At 36.1% G+C, this 23,169-nt stretch overlaps 1 protein-coding gene across 2 annotated transcripts in view; it reads left to right on the top strand.

Moving 5' to 3' along the window:
- Positions 1 to 23,169, top strand: part of Sik3 (Salt-inducible kinase 3) — a 93,411-nt gene extending 70,242 nt beyond the window's left edge. Inside the window, exons 8-17 of one of the 2 annotated variants that reach the window (XM_071585836.1) lie at positions 1,626 to 1,833; positions 3,313 to 3,428; positions 4,477 to 4,614; positions 7,705 to 8,143; positions 10,238 to 10,350; positions 10,739 to 10,914; positions 12,543 to 12,742; positions 15,583 to 15,813; positions 16,715 to 16,914; positions 19,086 to 23,169. In XM_071585836.1, the coding sequence (XP_071441937.1) occupies positions 1,626 to 1,833; positions 3,313 to 3,428; positions 4,477 to 4,614; positions 7,705 to 8,143; positions 10,238 to 10,350; positions 10,739 to 10,914; positions 12,543 to 12,742; positions 15,583 to 15,813; positions 16,715 to 16,914; positions 19,086 to 20,141 (2,877 nt within the window). In that variant the 3' untranslated portion in view covers positions 20,142 to 23,169. The remainder of the gene's footprint in view (positions 1 to 1,625; positions 1,834 to 3,312; positions 3,429 to 4,476; positions 4,615 to 7,704; positions 8,144 to 10,237; positions 10,351 to 10,738; positions 10,915 to 12,542; positions 12,743 to 15,582; positions 15,814 to 16,714; positions 16,915 to 19,085) is intronic. The other variant, XM_071585837.1, reaches the window with a different exon arrangement.

Below are 23,169 nucleotides of genomic sequence, written 5' to 3'. Positions count from 1 at the left end.
TATGGAGTAAGTTGTTTATGCCGCCAATCCTGAATATGTAGCCATTATGGAATGCCAATTCTGATAGAAGTGAACACTAGAGAAACTTGTTCCTGTTTGTTAGGTTTGCAGAAACAGACTAATTAGGGCTGTTATTGTGACAGCAAAACACATTTAACCTGCCTGTCTAATGAGTAGGCATCTGCTTCAGAAGCAGGAAACTCTTCCCCTATGCGGTTCTATTCTTTTTATTTCCCTATGCTCAGTGGCATCTCCCTGCTTTCCAGGGTGATACTTGTCTTCGTACACTTGAAATGTTTGTTGTTCCCTGAATGCGGAACTCAGAATGTGTGGTTCAGAATCACACTCCAGCTGAAAACAAATTACTATTTTATTTCATGCTCTAATATATCTTTTGAGAAATTGATAGTTCTCAGGTATAGTTTTTTTTATCTCTCTAGGAATATAATTTGTTGAATTTCCACAGTTCAAATTGTAATGCTTATATGCTTGTAAGATGAAGGTCACAACATTTGAAGTCACATTTCTTTTAATCTTTAGATTTGTAGATATATTTCATGGTTACAAGTTGCTCAATGCTATTTTACCTTATGATTATATTCCATTAAGGAACCATCTCTTTTACTCCCAAAACATAATATCATTTAGATGGCATGAGAAGTTTGACATCAAAACTATAATATGGGATGCCATCATGCACTACTTGGCCTGACAAATTATATGCATGAGTAATGGCCAAATATTTGTTAGCCATTATTTGAATTAAAAAATGCTTAAAGCTTTGACATTAAGGCAGATGAAGCTATGTACCAGCTATGTACCTTTCATCATTAATATTCAAAAAGGGTGGCTATTGTACTGGCTTCCCACCCAGAGGGCCCAGGTTCGAATCCCAGGGGCATCGAATGTATATCATTAGTATCTCGATTTAGCTGCCATAGATTTAGCTTTAGGTCTTTGTGGAGGGCACTGTGAGTGACGCCATCCATCGGATGGGACGTTAAGCTGCAGACCCCTTGGTGCCTTTCGTTAAGAGTAGGCTAATACCAATGGTGGGTTTCTCTCCACCCTTCATCCTTTCCTGTCCATCCCTAATGGTGCAAATGACCTCTGCTGTATGTTGTCTCCCCTAAATAACACTACTACGAGGTATTAAACTAACTTCACATTTACAGCCAATAGCTTCTTAAACCAGAAGAGATGGTCATTTAAGAAATGGGTCTTTAGTGTGCAGGTAGAGTTAAGTGGAGTGTTCTAATTCCATTGAATTGTACCTGAAACTATGGTATTTGTGGGTGGACTTTGCAATGAGTTGGTGGCCCATTAGATGACAGACCGGCTTGTGTGAGTGGACCATTGAAAATACATGTGGTTTTTTAAAGGTGCGAAAAATTGGGTGTACAAAAAAGGCTTATTTAGCCATTAAACATACCTTGGTCTGTCATTGCAATATTTTATCAGTTTATTGTCCTTATGCCACCAGTATCATTGACATTTGTGAAAGGGGTGAGAGACATTGTTTGTCGTTAATATTTTTGTTTATTATGGTTGCTGTGTGTTTGTAAAGCTATCTTAAGACTTGAACAATAATGAGTACTCCATTTTAAGCACGTTTACCATTTCAGGCTGTTTACCAGAATGGCTTTGATAATGTTAGTGCAATATACCACCTCATTTTGGACAAGCTGGAAAAGAAAGGATTGGAAAGGAAAAGGAGAAGGGGCATATCTCCACCGACGCCTTCTTCTTCTCCTCCTCGTGCCACCCCATCTCCTCCGTGTCTGCCATCCCCGACACTCCCCATGTCTCAACGCAGAGCTAGTATCACCACTGGTAAGGAAACTCCCTCCTCACTGAGAGAGAGGCATTGTATTCAGTGACATGTTGCACTCTACCTTTGGTTGGGACAAGCTGCAGCCCATGAATGGGAACTCTCGAAATCATTCTCTCATACTTGACTAGCTGCAATCACACACTGCCATTACTTGTGTGCCTCAATTTCCATGGTGGTGGCCAATATCAACGAGCTTGATGGGACACACATTTTGTGAGCCTTTCAGCAAGATTGATTGATGGACGATTGGAATGCATGACGAGGCCACAAGTTTAGTCCATCTTTTAATTGAAGTAAAAATTATGGACATATTTGGAGTGTAATTCTTACAGCAGGATCTTCTCTAATGAACCTATGGCAACATAATAATATAAAAACGTTGATTATAAAATTATTGAAGTGGACCTCATTGAGGAATTCAGTAGCTTCCCAAATTTTTGCCGACCCCAGTGGTGGCGGGGTAGCGCCCTCACCTACCAATTCAGAGGTCGCGGGTTCGATTACCGCCTAGGTGGTTTTTCCTCCACCTAGGGCTTGGGTGTATATAATTGTAATACTGTTATATCATTGTTTAAATGCTGAAGTGCTGTTTTCGGACTAATGCATAATAAATAAAAAAGGGCTAGTAAGGTTGCATCTGATTCAATCTTGTCTTTCGTCATTAGAAATCTTTATTTTCTATTCCATCCCTCTGAGAGTAGTAGTGGCTCTATGGATGCAGCACTAACAATTCTATATATAATTTGAGAGAGTCGCATGAAGGAGCCCCCTTTTTGAATGTTTTGAAATTCTTTTCCAAACAGTCCCTTTGGGGGGGTGGGGGGTTTGAAATTTCATCCTAAAATTGTGCATTTTTATGAATTTTTTAGAAAATAGTAACTGTAATTCCTGATTTATTTCTTACACATTTGTATGTATACTATTAACAATACCTATTATTGCTTAGCAGATGCAATTAAGAATTAGATATCCAAAGTGTTCAATAAGAGTTATAGGTTGAAAGGTTATTGTACAACTTACTTGTTACTGTTTCAACTCTTCACTTTCAACTCTCCCGTATGTGAAATTCACACAAAAGCATTATAGTCATTAGAAAGATGAACTATTTTATTGTGAGGAAACCTATAAAGTATTATTCTGTATATTAATCCCTTAATCTAATGTCCTTAATTAGGGATGCATGCACCCCTACGGATGAGTGGGTCTTAAATGTGTGATGATTTATATTTAAATTAACGTATTAGTTGGCACAACATTCAAGAGATATCAAATTTCAATCTTTTAAAAGTTGCTCTGTTCTTATTCATTGTCTTGTTTGCACACAAAGTTTGTAAAGAGTTTGTCTCACTCCTCATAAAAATTGAGATGGGTACATCATGCTCCATTTGAACAAAGAGTATGCTGACTGTATATCAAGCACTTCTCTAAATGAATGAATTACTTTGATGTAGTTTGAGTCGAATCATGCTTGCTTGCAGGTGTTGTGGATCGCAGTCCTGTGGAATCAGAAGTGAGCGCTGGAGGTGGATCATCTTCTCCACTTGCAGCTATGCCTGTGGTTTGCATTCTTGATGACTCTCAGTTCCTAGAGAAGGTGAGAATTATAGGCATGGAATAGCTCTTGCCTTTATTATTCATATATATGCTTTGAGAATAAATTTTCTTGTGCATTTCTCATCACTATCAGGGGAACTTTTTATTTATTTATTGCTGGGAATTCATGTAGTACCAACATTAAATAAGAACCTCTTATTGTTTCAAGGTGTTCAACTGGGATAAAAACTGTTGGCCGTAATTGACATCAAGCCACCTTGTCATTAAATGGGTTTTTGATTTAATTGGTCATTTATTTCACCAGGGGCAATGTTACCGTCATGAGTCCCAGGAGGCAAACTGAAATTTAAATATGATATTGATCATCATTTCACTAATTGTTTTTTCCCATTTATTTTTACATTGAAGTAATAAAGGGAGAGATCTCTCTTAGCTTCTCCTATATGAAATAGAATTTAAAGTATATGAACTGGGTTGCCTAATGTAAACCATCGGTCGCTTATGTGATTTGATGTAAATAATGGTTCATGTTCATTCATCATGGAACCCTGATATTTTACTAGAGCAGCAATCATTAATCATTTCACAGGGGCTTTTGATTTCAACATTTTATGATGAATGTCTCGATTGTGATGACTTGGAAGAGATTTTAAGACTTGTTCTCTCACCTAATCAGATTTCCACTATTTTCAGGTTTTAATTGTTCAGATATATTCATGCTATAATCTTGAATGTTTTAGAAATTAATGCTGTTCTTTTCCTTTGAACTTAGTGATGCATGAAGCACAGCCAGTTGCAATGCCATTCTAATGGCGTAAATGCTTTCAAGTTAATACCTTCATTGCCTTTGAACGATGGATTTAGTAAATAAAGTGATGGAAAAAGCCAAATATGAGTTTGCAAACAAAATAACTACAATTTTTCCCCTAAATTTGAAATAAAATTCAGTTTTAGTTTTTAATTATTTTTATAAATAACAGTAAGAAATGAATATTCCAAATATGTTTCATACTCCTATTTCTGTACTGATTTTGAGTATGTAATCCATTTCTAATTTTAATTTGGTATTCCCTTTTACTTCTTCATAGTTTGGTGATGTTGAATTGCATCCTGAAGAGCAGAGTGCGAGAAATAGTGCTGCCCCTGGTTGGGGAATAATGCCTAATGATCGTCATACAATGACCAGAAGACACACTGTTGGCCCTGGAGATACAGCTCATGAGCAGGTAATGTTTTTTTCTGCTATTTTGTTGTGTAATTCTATTTTGATATGGTTAATTAAGGAGGATTATCAATGCAGTCCTGAAAGAGGCTATTGCTCATTTCTTCTTCATGCAACTACTAAAACCCAAAGAATTCAAGTTGTGACAGAATGGAGCTCTTGTTCATTGCTAATGGGTAAATTTCTTCTGGATTGGAAATGGAATGCATACCTCACTGATTTGGCAAATATATATACTGCAAGCCATGATTCTAGTCCAAATGAAGTCCATGATTCAGTGTTAAGATTTCATTATACATTGAATTGCTTTGACATCAAATTCCCTCTCATAGGAAGGCATCACAAAATGGTTCATGTTTGTTCACAAGCTGGCTTGTGTGATAGTAATTGCACCTGATTTGTTTTCAATTCAGTATACACTCATGTTATCCTTAAATGATTAAGAGAAATAATGAACTGATCATTCACTGTCACCGTGCAACAAAAGTTATGACAATTACAATCAGAAAACTTTGTCAAATGCCCTCCTGGATATAGGTAGTCAGTAACTTGTGAGATGCTATGAATAGGAAGTACTCTGCACATAATAAACCACTATTAAAATTAATATTGCTTCTACAATCATTATCAACAAAGAAAAATAATGTGCTGTTTGTCCAGTGTCATCTCACACCACTAATATTATTATTGTTGATATCACAACGACTGTATTTTCTCAAATGTTCTCCAGGATGTTGTTGATAATCAATGGGTTCAGTCGTCAATAATAGCTAGTAGAAAATTAATACATCTGAGCACTTTTAAAGTTCACTTGGAAACCATATTTAGTGATTAGCATCACTGCACAAACAAAGAGTAATATTGTTTTTGGTGAATAGAAAAAATTTTTCTTCAAAACAGTAAAATTTATATAATAAAAATATGTTCTTCTAAAAACGAAACAAATTTGATGAAAATGTTTTATTGGAGTCTACCATACAAGAGTTTTCCTCGAAGCCTGTGAAAATTGCTTTTAATTTGAAATCAGCAATTAAGTGTAAAATAGATCCCAGTTAGTATGAAATGAAGATATGCTTCCCTACAAGCCTGTGAATGATGCTTTCCAGCAATACCAAACTTATGGAAAAGTATTTTGTCAGTCAACTGTAAAAGTGGGGCGTACAAAAAGGGTCTTAAAAATTTGATGTATATGATATGATAATTGATCCTGAACAAATTCTCTTATTTCCTATTCTCAAATTCTATTATTTTTCATGAAAAAATACTCTTTTCTATCCCATTTAAAAGAAAAGGAATAATACCTGTTGAAGTAATTTCAAATGCTGTATTTTCCGCAGTCATAATTTCTTCATTGATTATTGTAGCTGCACTTACACTTCTTTTTAAAAATGATGTTCATTTGCTTTTACTCTTATCTTCTGAATTGTGTTTTTTAATTATGCCCAAATTATATCATCTCCCATATGTCTTCTTGAAATCCTCAGAGACTTAATATTCTTCTACTTTGTATTCTGGTTATACCATTAACACCATTACTGCTATGTTATTGCTAGGTCCTTATAAAAAGGATTTAAATATTCAATTCCTTAAAATCTATATACATCTGCAAGTGGAGGAATTATTGCTGTCCAAACTAAATAGATATGTATTTTTTAATGATTAGTTAGCTTAGATGAAATGTACATACTACCTTGATCAAAAATTTCCCGGAATTTATTCAGAAAATTAAAAATACAAGTTTATTCATCTAAATCTATATTGTCCCCTTCAAAGTAATCCCCATCGACTGCAACACACTTATGCCAGCGCTTGATCCAATCCTCGAAACATTTTTTATATTCGGTATGTCCATCAGTGCTTCCTGCGATTTTTCCATTACTTCCTCTCGGCTGCTAAAACGCGTTCCCCGTAATGGTTTTTTAACTCGATTGAACAGAAAGAAGTCACAGGGAGCCAAATCAGGTGAATTCGGTGGCTGTTGGATGGTATTTGTTGCATTTTTCGTCAAAAAATTACGAATAATGATAGCACTGTGCGACGGTGCGTTATCATGGTGCAAAATCCACGAGTTTTCTGCCCACATTTCTGGTCTCTTTCGGCGAATTGCTTCACGCAAACGTCTCATAACGCCCAAATAATACTCTTTGTTTACTGTCTGGCCTTCTGGCAAAAATTCATGATGCACTACACCGTTGTAATCCATGAAAACCGTCAGCATTGCCTTCTTTTTTGACTGAAAACGACGTGGTTTTTTTGGTCTCGGCTCATTTGGTGAACGCCATTCACTTGCCTGATGTCTGGATTGCGTGTCGTACTCATAAACCCACGTCTCGTCTCCAGTAATGATCCTTTTGATGAATGTGGGATCGGATTCAGCCTCGCAAATCATGTCTTTTGCGACGTCAACACGGTCTCTTTTTTGCATGAAATTGAGGTCTTTTGGCACCAACTTTGCTGCTACACGACGGAAACCCAAATCATTAACCACAATGTCTTGGGCGGATCCATAGGCAATGTTCAAGTCCTCCGCTATTTCTCTGATGGTTAATTTGCGGTTATTGACCAACATTTCTTTTACTTTATCAATTTTTTCACCGACTTTCGATGTCGATGGTCTGCCACTGCGTTCATCATCTTCGATTGACTCACGACCACTTCTGAACCGCTCGTGCCACTGGTAAACGACCGTTTTTTTTTAGAGAATCGTTGCCGAAACACTTTTCCAACATTTCCAACGTCCGTGCGCCACTAAATCCGTTTTTTACGCAAAATTTAATACAAGTTCGTTGTTGCAAATTTAAATCCATTTCTGAAATTGTAAAAAATCGCCAACACACACAGAGATAGATGTACTCTTGGCTACGTAACTTTTGCAAATGTCAAGTTATGACACTAAGATTTAAAGGGAATATCGACAACAGATGTACCAATTTAACAAAAAAACAGAACTCAAATCGGAACGATGGGAGCGCCACACGGTGGTTATTCCGGGAACTTTTTGATCAAGGTAGTATGTGCTTCTTTAATGAACGATGCCTTTGTTTTGTGAATCAATTTATTTTACATTAAGTTTTCTTTAATCTAAACATTAAAGGTACTTGGAGCACATACTCACCAGCTTACATCACCAGCTCCCAATCCTGATGGCTCACCTGGCTCTCCCTTCTTTGAGCGTAATGATGCTTGGGAAAGACGCACTGCCTTCTACCCAGTTCTTCCAGTACACCAAACTACACATCGTCACCACGGCTGGGCTGGCTGGGGCCATGGCCCCCCCGATCCTTCAGTGGGCTGCCCAATTTGGCCACCCTGCTCTCCTGAGCGGCGACCCCCTGTCAGGACAGGAGCCCTCCACCTCAGGGAGGGTGGCTGGGAAGGGGCATGGAGGGGAGTGGATCCATCTGTATTACACCCGAGCATGCTTCCAGATACCAATTTGCCCCAAAACCTTCCCCTTCTTCAGAATCAACCACCGCAAAACTTCTGCATCAAGGATCATCACTTGCTGAAACCACCGCCTGTGATGGGAGTGGGTAAGTAGCAAAATTTCAATTCCTGTATTGTCTGAAAAGTTAACATTTGTATTTTATGGTAAAGGAGTATGAGACTGTTGAGTAAAAGTAAAATCCATAGATGGAGATGACGTGTTGGTTTGATGGCAAAAGAATTTGGTTTATCTCAAATATTTCACACATTACCCATGGTCTCAATATCTGTTTGGCCCATTAATGTAATGCCTACACCATATTCCGGTTAACTCCCATTAAAAGTAGTTTATTAATCATGTTATCTGTCCTGTCTATACAAGGACTGTCCCAAAAGTATTAGGACTGAGTCAAAAAAAAAAATATTGCCAGAATTCATACATCCACTCCAAAGTTTTCGAAGTAGCACTCTTGTGCATGCACACAACGCTTCCAGTGGGTTTTCCACGCCTCGTATGCCTTCTGGAAGGCGGCGCCTGGAATGCTGATAAGCTCCCTTGTAACAGCCTGTTGTAATGCTTCCACCAAGCCATGGTGACGTCCTTTCAGCATCAATTTGAAGCAGAGGAAAAGGAATAAATCTGGTGGGGCAACGTCAGGGCAGTAGGGTGGCTGAGGCGGGGTTGAGAAGCTCTTGGCAGATCCGCGTGGGAGTTTCCCTTTTGTTTGTCTGAGAGCACTTGTGGCACCAACTTCGCACACACCTTTCTCATGCCCATTTTTTGAGTCACTAGTTGATGCACATCACTTTCAAGGATGCCAAGTTCATCAGAAACCATACAAACAATCTGCGATCCCTGTCCAACAAATCTCTCACTCTTGTAAGATTTTCATCGCTTTTTGAGGTCAATAGGCATCTTCAGCATCTTCTTTACCCTCCCGAAACAACTTGTGCCACCCAAAAACTCTTGATCTAACCATGGGGTTATCACCATAAGCTGTCTTGAGCATGTCATGAGTCTCTTTCCTGGATTTACCCAGTTTCACGCAAACTTTGATGGCATAGTGCTGTTCTAATAATGGATTCATGAGGGAGTGTAATGAGGTCATGATATAGAGGTTTCACCAACTAATGGTCCATGCTCCACAAAGGCTGGGAGCCAACTGCCATGGGCCTCTAGCCTTTCCTTAAGACTCCCCTCCCTCAAATCCAGCCAGAGAAACCGTCGCCCGTCCATCTATCCAGGAAAAAGTAAGTCATTCTACTTATGGGACAGACCTTGTAGAATTCTAAAATGGATATAAAAATCACAAATATAATGTTGAATACAATTTGTTAAAATATCTTCTGTTTTATCACTCGACTCCTAAATGCCTTGACCTATTTTGAATGAACATGTTACATATCTTTGTAGACATAAATGTGGTAAGCTAAGTGAAAATGACATTTTTAGTGTAGCTCCGTATTCATGATTGATGAAAATTTAATGTTAGACAATACAATAATACCACTGGTTTGTTTGGCCCCTTTTGTGTAGAGAACAAAAATTCAAAGCACGTCTTTATGAAACAATATTTAGTGGTATAAATAGAAATGATATTTTATTGCTTTTCAGTTTAAATTTCGAATTCAAGCTTTGCTTTTAAAATGTGTCGCCTATTTGTTTCTGGTGAAGGAGAAAACTTGGGGGAATGTGATATTTTTTTCTGTAGATAATGATTAACCATCTGAGCCACACCCAGTGATGTATATTTATTTGTCTTTATTCTGCCTATCTTACTCGTAGGGGGCTCAAGTATCTAAATTTTTTCCTTAACCAAGGTTTTTTTTAATGTTTTAAAATGGTCAACTGAAAAAAATAAATTATGACTAAATGCTGAAATATTCTGATGACAACTAGTATTTCACTGGCTCAGTGCAATATTTTGCTGTATGGTTACTCGCCACTTATAGCAGTACCTGCCATATTTTCTTCTTGTCTATAAATATAACAGAATCTACATCGGATTTGTTATTATTATAAAGTAGGCTATGAACTTATTCACAAAGCACATCATAAATAAAATGTTTTGTATTGTAAACAAACAAAGTGGAGGCTCGCTGTACATACTTGTTAAGTATACGCATGAGGTTATGGTTGTATGTTATCTTATTAGGGTATATTTTTTTCTTATAAGGGTATATTTTTTTCTTACATGTAGCTGGTGGCTTTGGCAGAAGAGCTTCTGATGGTGGAGCCAATCTGCAGATGTACTTTCAGCGGCAAGTTGAGGGGATATGGAGTCAACCAGGAAGTCGAGAACAGCTGCAATTGGTTAATACATATTCATTTTTTTATTCCGAAGTTTTACAATTTTATGATATTATTATTGTGCAAGCCCTTATATCCCACACACCTATGTAATATGCACACCTCTTTCTTGATCACCAAAATGAATGTCAAATACTAATGTTTCCCCAGAAATTTTAAGTTTATTGGAAATAAATGCTTGTATTTAAAAGTCAGCAACAGCTAGCTTAAAGGTTTCTGATTGAATTTTTTCAAACCATTGACAATATGATAATGTTGTGACCATGGTTTGAGGAGAATAAGGTGTGCATGAGCTGTATATGGCTGCTGCCATAGTTTTTCTTATGCATATTATATTTATGCTAGAAAGTTTTGAGTGAATTATATTGATGGTATTCTCTTGAAATTTCAGCCAACAAATCCAAATCAAACCCAAAGGTCACAGCCAATAACTGTCATGTCTGATTGCTCGGTCCCTGGTTCATCTGTTTCTGGTCAACCAGACGATGAGGTCAACTGCGGAAGGCAAACAGATGGAGCTGAAATGGTTTCTGAAGAAGAGCAGCCAGATCCATATGCAGTAGCAAGGTTTATATCATGTTTCATTGATTTATTTTTCATTAGTCGTATTGCATCAGGTACTTTCACTTCTTAGGCAGTACATCCACTTCCCTTTTTACCTTCTAAATTGATTACAGGAGAATTAGTAAATGATCCTCCACTTAATACAAGTTCAGTTAACATAGAAATAGAATTAACATAAGGAGGGAGTAGTAACTGAATGTGTTCACTAGCATGACTGAATTTCCCACTTTAATCCTACTGCAGATGAGCTTGCTTATCATTGCATTTCTTTCTGATTTCATGCCTTCAAATCCATTCACTCATGTTTTAAGTGCAGGAAATTACTAGAGAAATGAGGAAATGTTATCTTAGTTAAGCATTTTGAAAAAATTCATTTGCCTAATCATATTCCATCTTTAGATGAGATATTGATTTTAATCAAATAATTGAAGGAGTTGTTAGTAATTCTTCAGACCTAACTTAGTGGAATTCATAACTCTTAATCACCTTTGAAATATTCCATGTACACACACACATTTGTTATTTTTATGACCATGGTTTCATCATTGAACCTTCCTTTCTGAGGGTAAAAGGCTATTTCATGGGTAAACCTCTACCATGTTGGAATGAAAATTGTTTGGAATATTACAAAGTTGTCTTTTATTCCAAAATGGAAGTAATCTTTCATGCTGATCCATTTGTTAGTTACTTATATTGTGTATTCTTGTTGATCCTTCCCACTCATTTACACCTTCTGTTTGGAGAGATGGAAGAGCATCTTTTGCAGATATCAGTAGATCGCTAATTTTTCTTACCCTGCGGTGGATTCTCTTATATCACTACCCATTACTTTTTTATTTTTGCACAATTTTTATGAAATTTAAACAGAACCATTCCCCAATATGTCATGTATAAAGTCAATTGTAAAAATAGCAATTGCTTCTTAATTAAAACATAGTTGTTAATACATATTAATTCATAGAAATATGATAAATATTTGCCAACTATCATGCACATGAATTGCTGAATGATTTTTTTTAAATCAAGGTAATTTAAGTGGTGGCTGTGCAACATCGTCTATCAGTGTTTCTTACAGTTGGAGAATTTAAGGAAGTTATCTCAATGTCAATTGGTGGCATTCCAATAGTATGTTATGTTATTAATATATTGGCCCTAATAAATGCTGCATATTGCTAAAATATTATTTCCTGTTCATTGTTTAAAAGTTCTTCCATAAACGTATTGGCTAGACAAAGAAGAGATAGGAATGTATAGCAATGTCTTCTTTTTACTTAAAAAATTATTATTGAAAATAAAATAGTTACCGTTGAGTCGTAGTTAATTTCACTATCGTTGAGATGTTGTAAAGAAAGGGAGGTAAGGGAGATGAGATTCATGATCAGAGCAGGTAGCTCATATGGGATAAAGGAAATCTGTACTTTCATATGATACTAGATTGTTTTAATTTCTATGCATATAAAAAAATTCATTGAATCTGATGAGAAACTGCCAACTTATTATCTCACCTCTGAATTACCCAAGTCGCATTCATAATATTTCTTCATCTTTATTACAGTGTTAGTATTCTTACCTTAAATGTGCTGCATTTTGTTAAATTACTTATTGAAGTCATGGCATGCCTTTTTCAACAGATATTTGCAAACACGTGGTAACGGTAAGCGGCACACCCTGGCTCTTGGAAGTGCAGAAGAAATGCAGGAGGAGCAACGGAAAATGATGTTGGTGGAAGGAGAAGGTGGCAGTGGTGCAGGAGTGGGTCGAGGCACCGTAACTGGTGGTCAGGCTAGGACAAGGAGGACTGGCTTGCATACTGTAATCGAAAGGCCCCCAGGTATACTTTCTTCTGTACCTTTGCTTTGAAAATGCATGAGTTATAACTGAAATACCTTAATGTAAGACATAAACACTTTCATAAATGTAGTCTCCAAACTCTCGGTGGTAATGTAGTCTTTTTGTTTGAGAAAGGCCAACTTTTCAGTTGCTCATTAATTTAATCTTATGAATGCTCATAAGTATGTAATTTTTGTGTTTTGTCTTGTATAGCTTCAATGTGCATTGTTTGGCATAGTATTTAATTTGATTTTTGCATCAAGGATAGTATAAATTTTAAACTAATACAATTTTTTGCATAAGGCTGTATTCTTCCAACGTGTTATTGTGGTATACAATTGACTCTTAGCTAACTCAGTATCATATATGCAAGCATAAGGAGATGTCAGGATTTCTAAATTGCATAAACACCATTTTGACGAGTGAGATTTTGTGTAAACCTTACACATACACAACAATGATTATTTTTGATAAATTATATTTCTATCTCAGAAGATGCAATAATATAACATTCAAAACATTTAAGGTACAGTAACCTTTCCATGTAGAGGAAGTCATATGTTACAATACGAAGAATATTTATTGAAGTACCGATATTATTGTCATATGCTCTTTTGTTGAAGGTAGTGAGTGCATGCCATTGTTCAATTTTTGAAATGTACATTTTTATTATACTTGATTTTTGAAAAGATCATACTTAGTAAGTGGAAGTATGTTGCAATTTTATTCACCTGACGTGTTGTTAACCCATATTGAATGTATGCAATCAATTAATGATTGATGTGTTGCATATTTTTTCATGATCAAAGAAAAATTGCCAAAGGTTTCATTTACGTCGTTGAACTAAGTACCAGAACATTCATTCACTGTCAATGATAGCCTATCATTTCACGAGCATTTTCAGTAAATACTGTCTTGTTATTTTCTAATTTATGGTGAATTTACATTAAGTTATGTTAATGTCTTTCAAATATCTTCAGTGCTCACAAACAGCCCAAAAAATCTATAATAGTTACAGAAGTCCAGTTGAACACTCCATGTTGCTTGGCTTCCAATGCTCAGCAATGCCATTTTTAAAAAACAAATCTTGGATACGATGAGTTTATGTTAAAAAAAAGTCAATTTTATCCTTATTTTTAGGTGCTCTTTTTGATTATGAATTAGTATTTTTTTTTAGTTATCCGCAAACAATATTTACATCTTGTTTGATAGGATTTCAATCAAACAATATGCTAATCATAAATGCATTTAATATTGTCTGTATTTATTATGCTTGCCAATTTTATGTAGTTTAGAATGAAATTGTGCTACCCTGTACTGTTGTGCATTTATGTGGTATGTTCTTACTTGAAAAGTATGTAATGCATGGTAACCGTCAACATAATCAATTATGAGTAAGTTATTTAAATTTCATTTTGAGCTGTAACCCTTTGGTATTCTAGTGATTTTTGACATTTCTACTTATTAAATGTTATATCAGCTTTTGCTGAAATTTGGCAATTATCATCAACATGCATGTCTACTCTTGTTCGTGTTTTTATTTACTTGAGGTGTCAATTATTTTATTCTGCATTTTATCATTTTAACTATCTACAGAGCCAAGGGTGGGAACGTGATAGTCCCGTGAGTAGAGCACTGAACTACTGTAAAGTGGGCTCAGGTTCGATTCTGGGTGACATCTATGGGTACTCTCAGCTTTATCTGAAATCTGTGATTTTTCAGGTGCCACTAATTCCTGAGAAATCATAGGTGATACAGGGAAAGGAACTGGCCACCCTATATTTATGTTTGAATTTCACATGCCATTGGGCTTAGTAATATGCGAGTTCAACCCTCACCAATCAAGTCAGCCTTTGGTTGATAACTTTGGTTTTTATAGGCCAAGGGCTGCATGAAATATAAGGGGTTCTGAACTTCAATCTTCCACAGCTCATTTCACAACATATGTTTCTCAACGAATCCTCAGAGGTTGGAAATTCTTAATATTTCTATGGAAAATAATATTTTTGCTACCCAGGTTTTGACTTTACTAAGTCATCTTCAGGTGAAGTACAAAAAGTTATTTTCATACATTAATATACTCTCATGAAATGGGGATGGTTTAGGTGTGGGGGGGAAAGGAGATTAGTGGACTGAACTTAATGCTGGGAAGGTGACATTTTACGCATACATTTTTGTATCTAATTTTGAACTTTTGGCAAACCTCATGTCCAAATCTGCTTATGAGTAAAATATTTAAATGTAGTTAGCTATTCTCATTGAATGTTTTTCAAGAGTGCAAAAATGGAAAATAATGCAAAATTTTTGAAATATATAGGTATAGGTAAAGGGTTGATATGTGCCATGGATATTGAATTGAGCGAGTACTTGAAACATTTGTCACATGAAGATGTTTGGTAGTCCTTTATATTTCCTCGTTCTGCTTTAAATCAATTGTATGCTAGGTACGTGCCTTTTTGTTGGCTTAAGTTTACATAGCAAGTTAATTATTTTATTTCTTTTATTTTTTCATTGGCGTAATATTTGCATCTTATAATTTAATTCATAGGAGCTATGTGATTGCTTCTTTGTTTATTTTTGTTTTGCTCTTAAAAATATTTATCTTATTTTTGTTTTTTTTTCTTTTCTCTTTTTTTTGTCACCCAATCCTAAATTAATACCATTTTCTGGTTATAACCAAACTCTCCAAACCTTTCCCCTTTTCTTTGGGCCATCAACATCAAATTTCTCACTACCAACACTCCTTAAAAAAAACTCTTCATGATCCATGATTCTTTTGTCTTAATTGGGAATGGCTACACTCTCATCTCACCAAAATGCCCAATCCAAAATTGTGTATAGTGATAAGTCCCGAGTTGGTGATGGAAGTGGAGGCCCGTATGAATCGCCAATATGCCCCCCCCTGCCTGCAGCCCCTCCAGGCACCCACGCCACATCATCATCCAGGGGGGGGAGTGGCACGGACCAAGTGGTCAGGGCTGCCCACAGTACGGGAGGCAGGCTCTCATGCATCCTTGTCCTCTCCCATGAGTGCAGGTGTCGGGGGAATAGGGCCCACCTATCCCACTGGAGGTACAGTAGACAGTCGTGACCGCCAAGCAGTGTGTGTCCACAAGTGTTTGAAATCTGGGCCCATTTTTCATGGTATTGTATGACACAAGGCCATTATGACATTATGTGCAACCTTCGTGAGTCCATGTCTTTCTTTAAAAAAAGCCCTTTTGTTCCAGCGGGATGAGGTTAACAAGTTATTCTCTCACAATATTTAGGAGTTATATGCAGATTGTTAATTTCCATAAAAAGCCTCTTCAGGTAATCATTGTGGCATCATGGAAATTAAATGGATTCCAATGTTGCTAGCAAATGTCTTTTTTAATGTACCAAATATTAGAGATATTTAATGTTTTTTTTTTTAATTCCAAGCAAGTGAAATTGAGTTTGGCACTTGAAACTGCTAGAGCCCTTATAGTATGCATGGAGAAAGATGCCGGAATAAAGTTTATATGTATGTGTTATTAAATAAATTATCAATGGCTCTGTTCTTATGAATTAAAGCTGGTAGTTTAAAGCAATATGATTTCACACTATGATTTGAATTGCTTTGTTTATTATTTACATGTGATTGTTGTTGTGATGTCAGACTTAAGAGTATAAATCATTCCCCTTTAGAGGGTGTAATGCCTGATTACCTTTGTATACTTAATTTAAGTTGAATGTGTCTAGTAATATGGTAAGCATGTGCATTTATGATGGATCGGCATGACTCAGCCTATTGAAAAATACATTGAAGCATGCTATGTAGCTGTTGTTGTTACATGTTTCCTTCAGTTTTAATGTAGATTGATTTCTCATTTATATTTTTAATCATAATGTGAAATAATAAAAGCTGACATACCAAATGCAAACAAACATTTGTGGGTATTATAATGAATTTTATATGCCCAAATATGTCTTCATCTTTTCTTGGGCATAGGTCGTGAAAGCTACAAGGAATCGAACACACTGCACCTTCCATTGGAAAGATTCAGTCCTGTAAGACGAGCCAGCGAAGGGTGCACATCCTTAGGACAATATCGATGTCAGTCAGAACGAGTCTCGACTCCTTCATCAAGTTCCTCTGCCTCTCCTGGTTCGGAAGTTAAAGCACTTCAGCAAGAGTGTCAAAGGCTACAGGTAAAGGCAGTGATATAAGAAATTAATTGTGCCTCGACAGAAGAAGCTCTCATTTTACGTAGTTTTGCAAGGATTTAATGGGTGTAGTTTTGTAACCTTATCTGTACTGTTATGAACTTTTTGACTTACATTTGCCATAATTTTGTCCCATGACTCGATATCCTATCATAGACAAAGCTAGAAGGAAAAAATGAGCTAGTGTGATGAAAATTGTATTTTTTTCATTGTATGTAAAAATTTTGCAGAGATCAATAGTGTTAAAAATGTTGGTAATACGTGTATGCCTGGTCATATTTTTCTGTGTAGGATGGAAAACTAACTTCAATAATTGTCAAATTGTCATTATAACAGTGGCAATCACCTTAGTTGGTGCAATGATTAATAAGATATTAGTATCTTTTTCATGATTTTCTGTGTTAACGTATTACTCTTTGGATAGCAAAAAGTGTATTTTAACCAATTATAACTAGTTTGTATTTTTTTAAATACTAAATTCATTGATGCAAATGTGCATACAGTCAAACTTAAATAAAATTTCACTTAAGTTTTGATATTATTTGATTGTATCAGAGACAACATATCTTTTCAGTTCTAAGGATATGAAATTAGTGATGAAGTACACTAATGCTAACGTTAATTAATGGAGATAAAAAATTAAACTTAAAACCATTGCTTGAAGCATTAATAAATAGAGCTGTTCTTGTATTTATAAATGCCAGTGAAATAAGATTACTCATTTTTTTTTACATTTACATAATACCCCGCGAGCCGCCGCAAGGGCGTGTGGCGGGGGTTGTTAGGTCACCAACCGTAAAAAGGAAAAATACCACATGCAAAAAAAACAACACGGAAAATTACACCCAATGCAGGATTACTCATTTGTGTCATATAAGGGATAAATGCAACGCTCGTGAATGAACTGACACACATTCACATTATTTTGAAAAACAAAAATATATTCTAAAGTATTCTTCATAATTATTCTATTTTTAATGAAATTCTGAAACACAGTTCTTAATTAGAAAATCTTTTGGGATCTGACTTGCCTTATAGAAATTTCATTTATTAGCCATAAAGCATTTATGGTCCAATTATGCAATATCACAAAATATATTTTTTGGCATTTCTGATCTTTTTTGATGAGTGCACGTTGTGTGAGTACACCATATGTATTCTATTAATAATTTAACTACAAATAATACCGTAAATGGACCAGCTAACCTTGCTTAAAGCATTTTCTATGACTGTGGTAGAGCAAGAAGCTTTCCTGTTGCAAACATATTGCTTTTTTCTTTTCTGGAAATCAAGAGCCAACCATAATAGGGATTATATGTTTTCTGTGCAAACTTAGCTGGCTGAAAATTTTCATTTATTTTGAGATAATGCAGATTTTCTATCTTGTATCTAGATAATATATTTATTGCTATTGTATCTTTTTTTATTTGCAAACATTTTATCCATAACAAGCCCAGAGCATTATTGTCTGAAGTGGTATACTTTAAGGGGATCGGGATGATGGGATGGCTAATGCACTGGCTTCCCACCAAGAGGACCTGGGTTTGAATCCTGGAGCTGGCAGATATTTTTCAGTTTTCCCAATCCCTACTTGAGGTGTTTTGTGGAGAGCACTTTGAGGGAGTGCGCCATCCATTGGATAGGACATTAAACTACAGACTTCTTGGCACCTTTTGTTAAGAGTAGGCTAATGCCGGGTTTCTCTCCACCCTTTCTCCTTTCCCATCCATCCCTAATGGCACAAATGACCTTATTTGTCAGTTGCCTCCCCTAAAACTACCACTGGTGTACTTTAAACACAACAAGGAACTGGGGAACAATCTTCATTATACTTGAAACAGAATCAAATCAATGGCTGTGATTTGACATTTCTTTTTCTTTCCTTGTTTCATGTTTCATTAGTGCAACTTGAGCCACTTACCAATTGCATTAGTGCAACTTGAGCAATTACCAATGTGTTTTCTGAATCCTATTTCATATGTCTTCCATAAAGATTAATAAAATTTTAATATTTATACTTTTAGACAATATTATCTGTGTAAAAGTGCTCCTGGTATTGTTTAAATATGGAGATTATTGATTGTCAAGGATTGGTGCAGCATGAGGTCGTTGAAATACCCGTTTCCTTTTTAATGTGGCTCAATTTGCATTTCCAGAGAATCGGTATTACTCCTGATCCACGCACACAAGCAGAAATGCAACTTCTACATTCAATGCACATCCGCAGGATGAGGCAGTGCCCTGCCTCAACACCAGCATCACCCCTCCCGCCCTCGTCCCCTGTTCTGTCTCCCCCAGCCACTCCTTCTTCCATTCCGAGCTCACCAGTGCACCACGCAACGGAGCCATCACTCACCCACCACCTGCGGCGTCTTCACCTGCGACACCCTTCACCAGTCACCACCAGGGCAACTGGCACCTTGCCTGGTGCTGGTTCCATCACCAGAGGAACAAGTGGAATCCAGAGGCACTGTGAATCCTCCATGCATTCCCCAAATGTATCGGTCACTCCCCCAGCCACCACACCTCCCAACGTCCCCAGGGAAGAACTGCTAGCTGTGTCCCAAGGTCTGTCCACCTTTCAGACAATCCCATTTTCCAATCCTCAGATCTCGATAACGGATGAAACAGGAGATGAGGTGCACCTCCCCTCATCTCCCTCATTGTCATCCTCGTCCTCATCAAGTGACGATCAGGAAGTGGACGGTGTGCCTGAAGTGGAACACAGAGGACTCTGGATGGGTGACATCCCAGTGTCAACCATACCCCTCCAATCTGTGGATCCTAACCGTCCTTCCATTGTTCAGGGTATAGGAAGGCAGAGCCAGGAGATGGGTTCGGGAGTGAGCATGGGTGGTAGTGGTACGTGCCGTCTTCGGAAAACATCAAGTGGTTCTATTGAAGTGGCCCTTTCAGCAGGAGCTTCAAGGTTGGACACAGGAGATATCCTGGCACTTGTGCAACAGGTTGTGGAATCACGTGCCCCTCCAGGATTTGAGTGTAGGCCGGTAGCCTCTGGAGCAGGTCTAGCTCTGAGATCACCTGAGGGGGTGCAAGCGGAAGTGATGGTGTTTGGTGGGCAGGACCCCCAAGAGGATTTAGACTTCACTGGTATGGGAGATGGTAAAGGACTGCGCGTAAGGAGGATATCTGGTGATCACTTACAATACAGCCTTCTCTGTCAAGAATTGATCTCTTGTATGAGTCAGTGAGTGAGATTTTTTGTTATATAAATCCTTCAATTGCCTGGAAATAGCACAATGGGAAATTCCAGGAAGTATAGGATGGTAATGAAAGTCTAAAGAGATTACAGATTTAAGTGCTGCCCAAACTAAGGAAAATGCTGCCAAGGGTATTTCTTTAGTTGCAGAATGAAATGTGCTAAGAATTATCCATAAGCTATATCTCCTGTGGAATGAATTGTAATAGATCTCACGGTAAATGGATGTCCAGCTGTTTGAAGTAAGTATGTAATGCTGAGACATAAAAAGTATGTCGTTGGGTGACTACTAGCAAACTCAAACATAACTAGTTTGGCTCACTTCCAAAAATGTTTGGTGTATGTTGATCGCATTATCTTGAAAATTCTTAATGGTCTTCTCTGTTGCTGACATCTTGTGCTTCCGCCATCTGAGAAATATCTCTTCAAAGCCATATTTCATGTATGTCTTTGAAGTATTTTTCTCAATTTTGCACTGCAAAATATTAGGCCACCATGGAATTAAGATGAAGTACACACCAATCAAAATGATTCTTAATAATTTTTTGTTTTTAACAAAAAAAATAGTTTTTCAAAGCACACATTTTTCTGTGTTGTTGTCATTGGATAGCCACCTTGACATTGTATTCTTTCAGAATTTTAGCTATCTCGATCGTAAATGTTTCCTTATAATTTTCATTGACTGGCTTTCTGTATGCTATAACTGCTATTGTTTGAGTTCATTTATTTGCCTCAAAAATCACCTTTTTTTAAGGAACCAACTGGGACTAAAGGAGGATTCTTCCCTTTAAATTATTCTTTTGAAATCTGTTAACAAATGATTTCAAATAGCCTGCCATATTTACTGCGGAAGTTATTTCTTGTGTCATCCCAACTTATTTGAGCTTTTTTATTTTATTATCTTGGATTACATATGCATAATTTTCATCAAGCTGTTTTCATTGAATCCTGGTGAACCAGGTTTGATTTTATGTATGTTAGTATTTTTGTGAGCCATTCAATGAATTGGTTTGAAATAAGTGATTTAAGCATCTTTGCTTATGTTTTAGATTCATTCCATTGAAATTTATTAAAGCTGTTCATGCTTAACTTCTCTTCCAAGACATTCCACATGCCTAAAATATTATTGTCTATTTGCTGTTACATTTTGAACATCTTTTTATGCTAGTTTTTAAGTATAATAATATGTGTGTAGTGTGATAAATTTGATTTAGAAAATATTTTATGAAACGTTGACAGGAAGGACAGTATGTTGAACAGTGTTGGGGTCATACTTTTTTGTGTTATGATTAAGTGAGAATTGATTTTTTAAAGTTATTTCTAGTCAAGTCTACAATTTCTATTTATTTGTATTTGCAACATTCCTAGAATTTATCCCATTTCATGGATTCTTTAGATATCGAGTGCATAAGGTTTGTGCAAATGATTGGACAAATGGTGTATAAACTAGAATGCATTCTGTGACCGAGTGCTGAATGGGGTATTTATCATCTCCGAATAATCTTTCTATTACTTACTCTTACATTTTATCCTGTGTATTTCATGTGAAACTCTTTCCTCTTGTATGTATTCGTTAAAGTGTGTGGTAAGGAATTAATTTTCAAAAAATGTTTTTAAACCTCAATTTCAACATTCCTCATTTATAATCACCCCAAGGCACTTTTAAAAGGGTCTTATTTTTTTTTTGTTGTTTTACTACAACAGATAAATCATATGCTTAATGTGGCTCATCATGGCCACTGATAGCAGATTGTGTTGAATTTTGGTAGTGGAATGTTTGGTGCCGTTCATATTTGATTATTTATTTTGTTGTGTGTTTGTACATGATATATGAATTTTACAGTTGAAAAATTGTTATGAATTCACTCCAAATTTTTTATCAATAAACTCATTCAAGATTCTGTTTATGTTGAAATCTTTAGGGCGTCAGTATTTTAAGCTTTAAGCTTGCTTCTTCAGCACTATAGTGTTGCATTTGTCTTTTGCTCAAAGTTCAAGTTTAAATCCAATTGACTATCACATTGAATTTCTGTTGCAGATTTTGAATAAAATATATTTTGTTCCTTGCCTTGTTATTTATCTTGTTCTAAACTTTGAGTGAAATGGCTGAAATCATAAATTACACTCATGGAATGTATTGCAGACTCTCATTTTTAGCATCATGAAATGGCATATTTGAAATGTTATAAAAACCATTTGTTTGAAATTTTTCAAACTGTGGAGCAAAACCCAAATTTTTATTTAAAAACTCTCAAGAGATACGGTTGAAGTGAAATTAATAGATGTGCTGACAGTTAGACTCTAATGTGAAAATACCAAAGATAACAAATGATATTAGAGGTAAGGTTCTTCTTTGATTGTCACAATTTTTGCGATGAGCCAAACATTTTTGATGGTTGGCTTTGTAATGAGGATAAAGGAGCACATTAAAAAAAGAAATGGTTGCCCAATGGTCATTTATGTAAGCATTTGAATGTTACTGTTATATCATTGAATGTTTGATTTCTCGAGGTTTATTGGCAATATTTTCAGTACAACTATTTGTTTCTTTTCATGTTATTTTATAGTATTCATTGTTGGTAATTTTTGCTTATGCTGACTTTGAAAAAAATATTTAACAAATGTGTAATTACATGCATATAATGGGAAGATATTTTCTGTTAAGTTTATGGGTTCCTATGCATGTAGTGTAATGCAATACAAATACCATCCTTCTTCTCCATCTTGTGCCTCTTCTTCATAAAACTGACTGATTCCAAACAGTTTTTCATCATTGTGTGGTGCTGCTTATCAAACTTCATTAATGTAATTCCCACTGTTGGGTTGTTGATGGTTGACTACTTTGTAGCCTAACCTCTTCCTTAAATTAGGAAAAATGAGGTACATATTTGTAACTACAACCATATAATTTCATGAGATGGACATGGTTGAATAGATTGTTCTTATTTTTTAAAAAGAAAGCTGTATATATTACACTCATATTCAAATATAATATGATACAGTTATAAATGCTGTCAAGA

This window comes from Hetaerina americana, unplaced genomic scaffold (genome assembly GCF_022747635.1).
Source record: "Hetaerina americana unplaced genomic scaffold, ioHetAmer1.1.p SCAF_2, whole genome shotgun sequence".
NCBI classification, from domain to species: Eukaryota; Metazoa; Arthropoda; class Insecta; order Odonata; family Calopterygidae; genus Hetaerina; species Hetaerina americana.
This window is presented reverse-complemented; position numbering and strand designations above follow the sequence as displayed.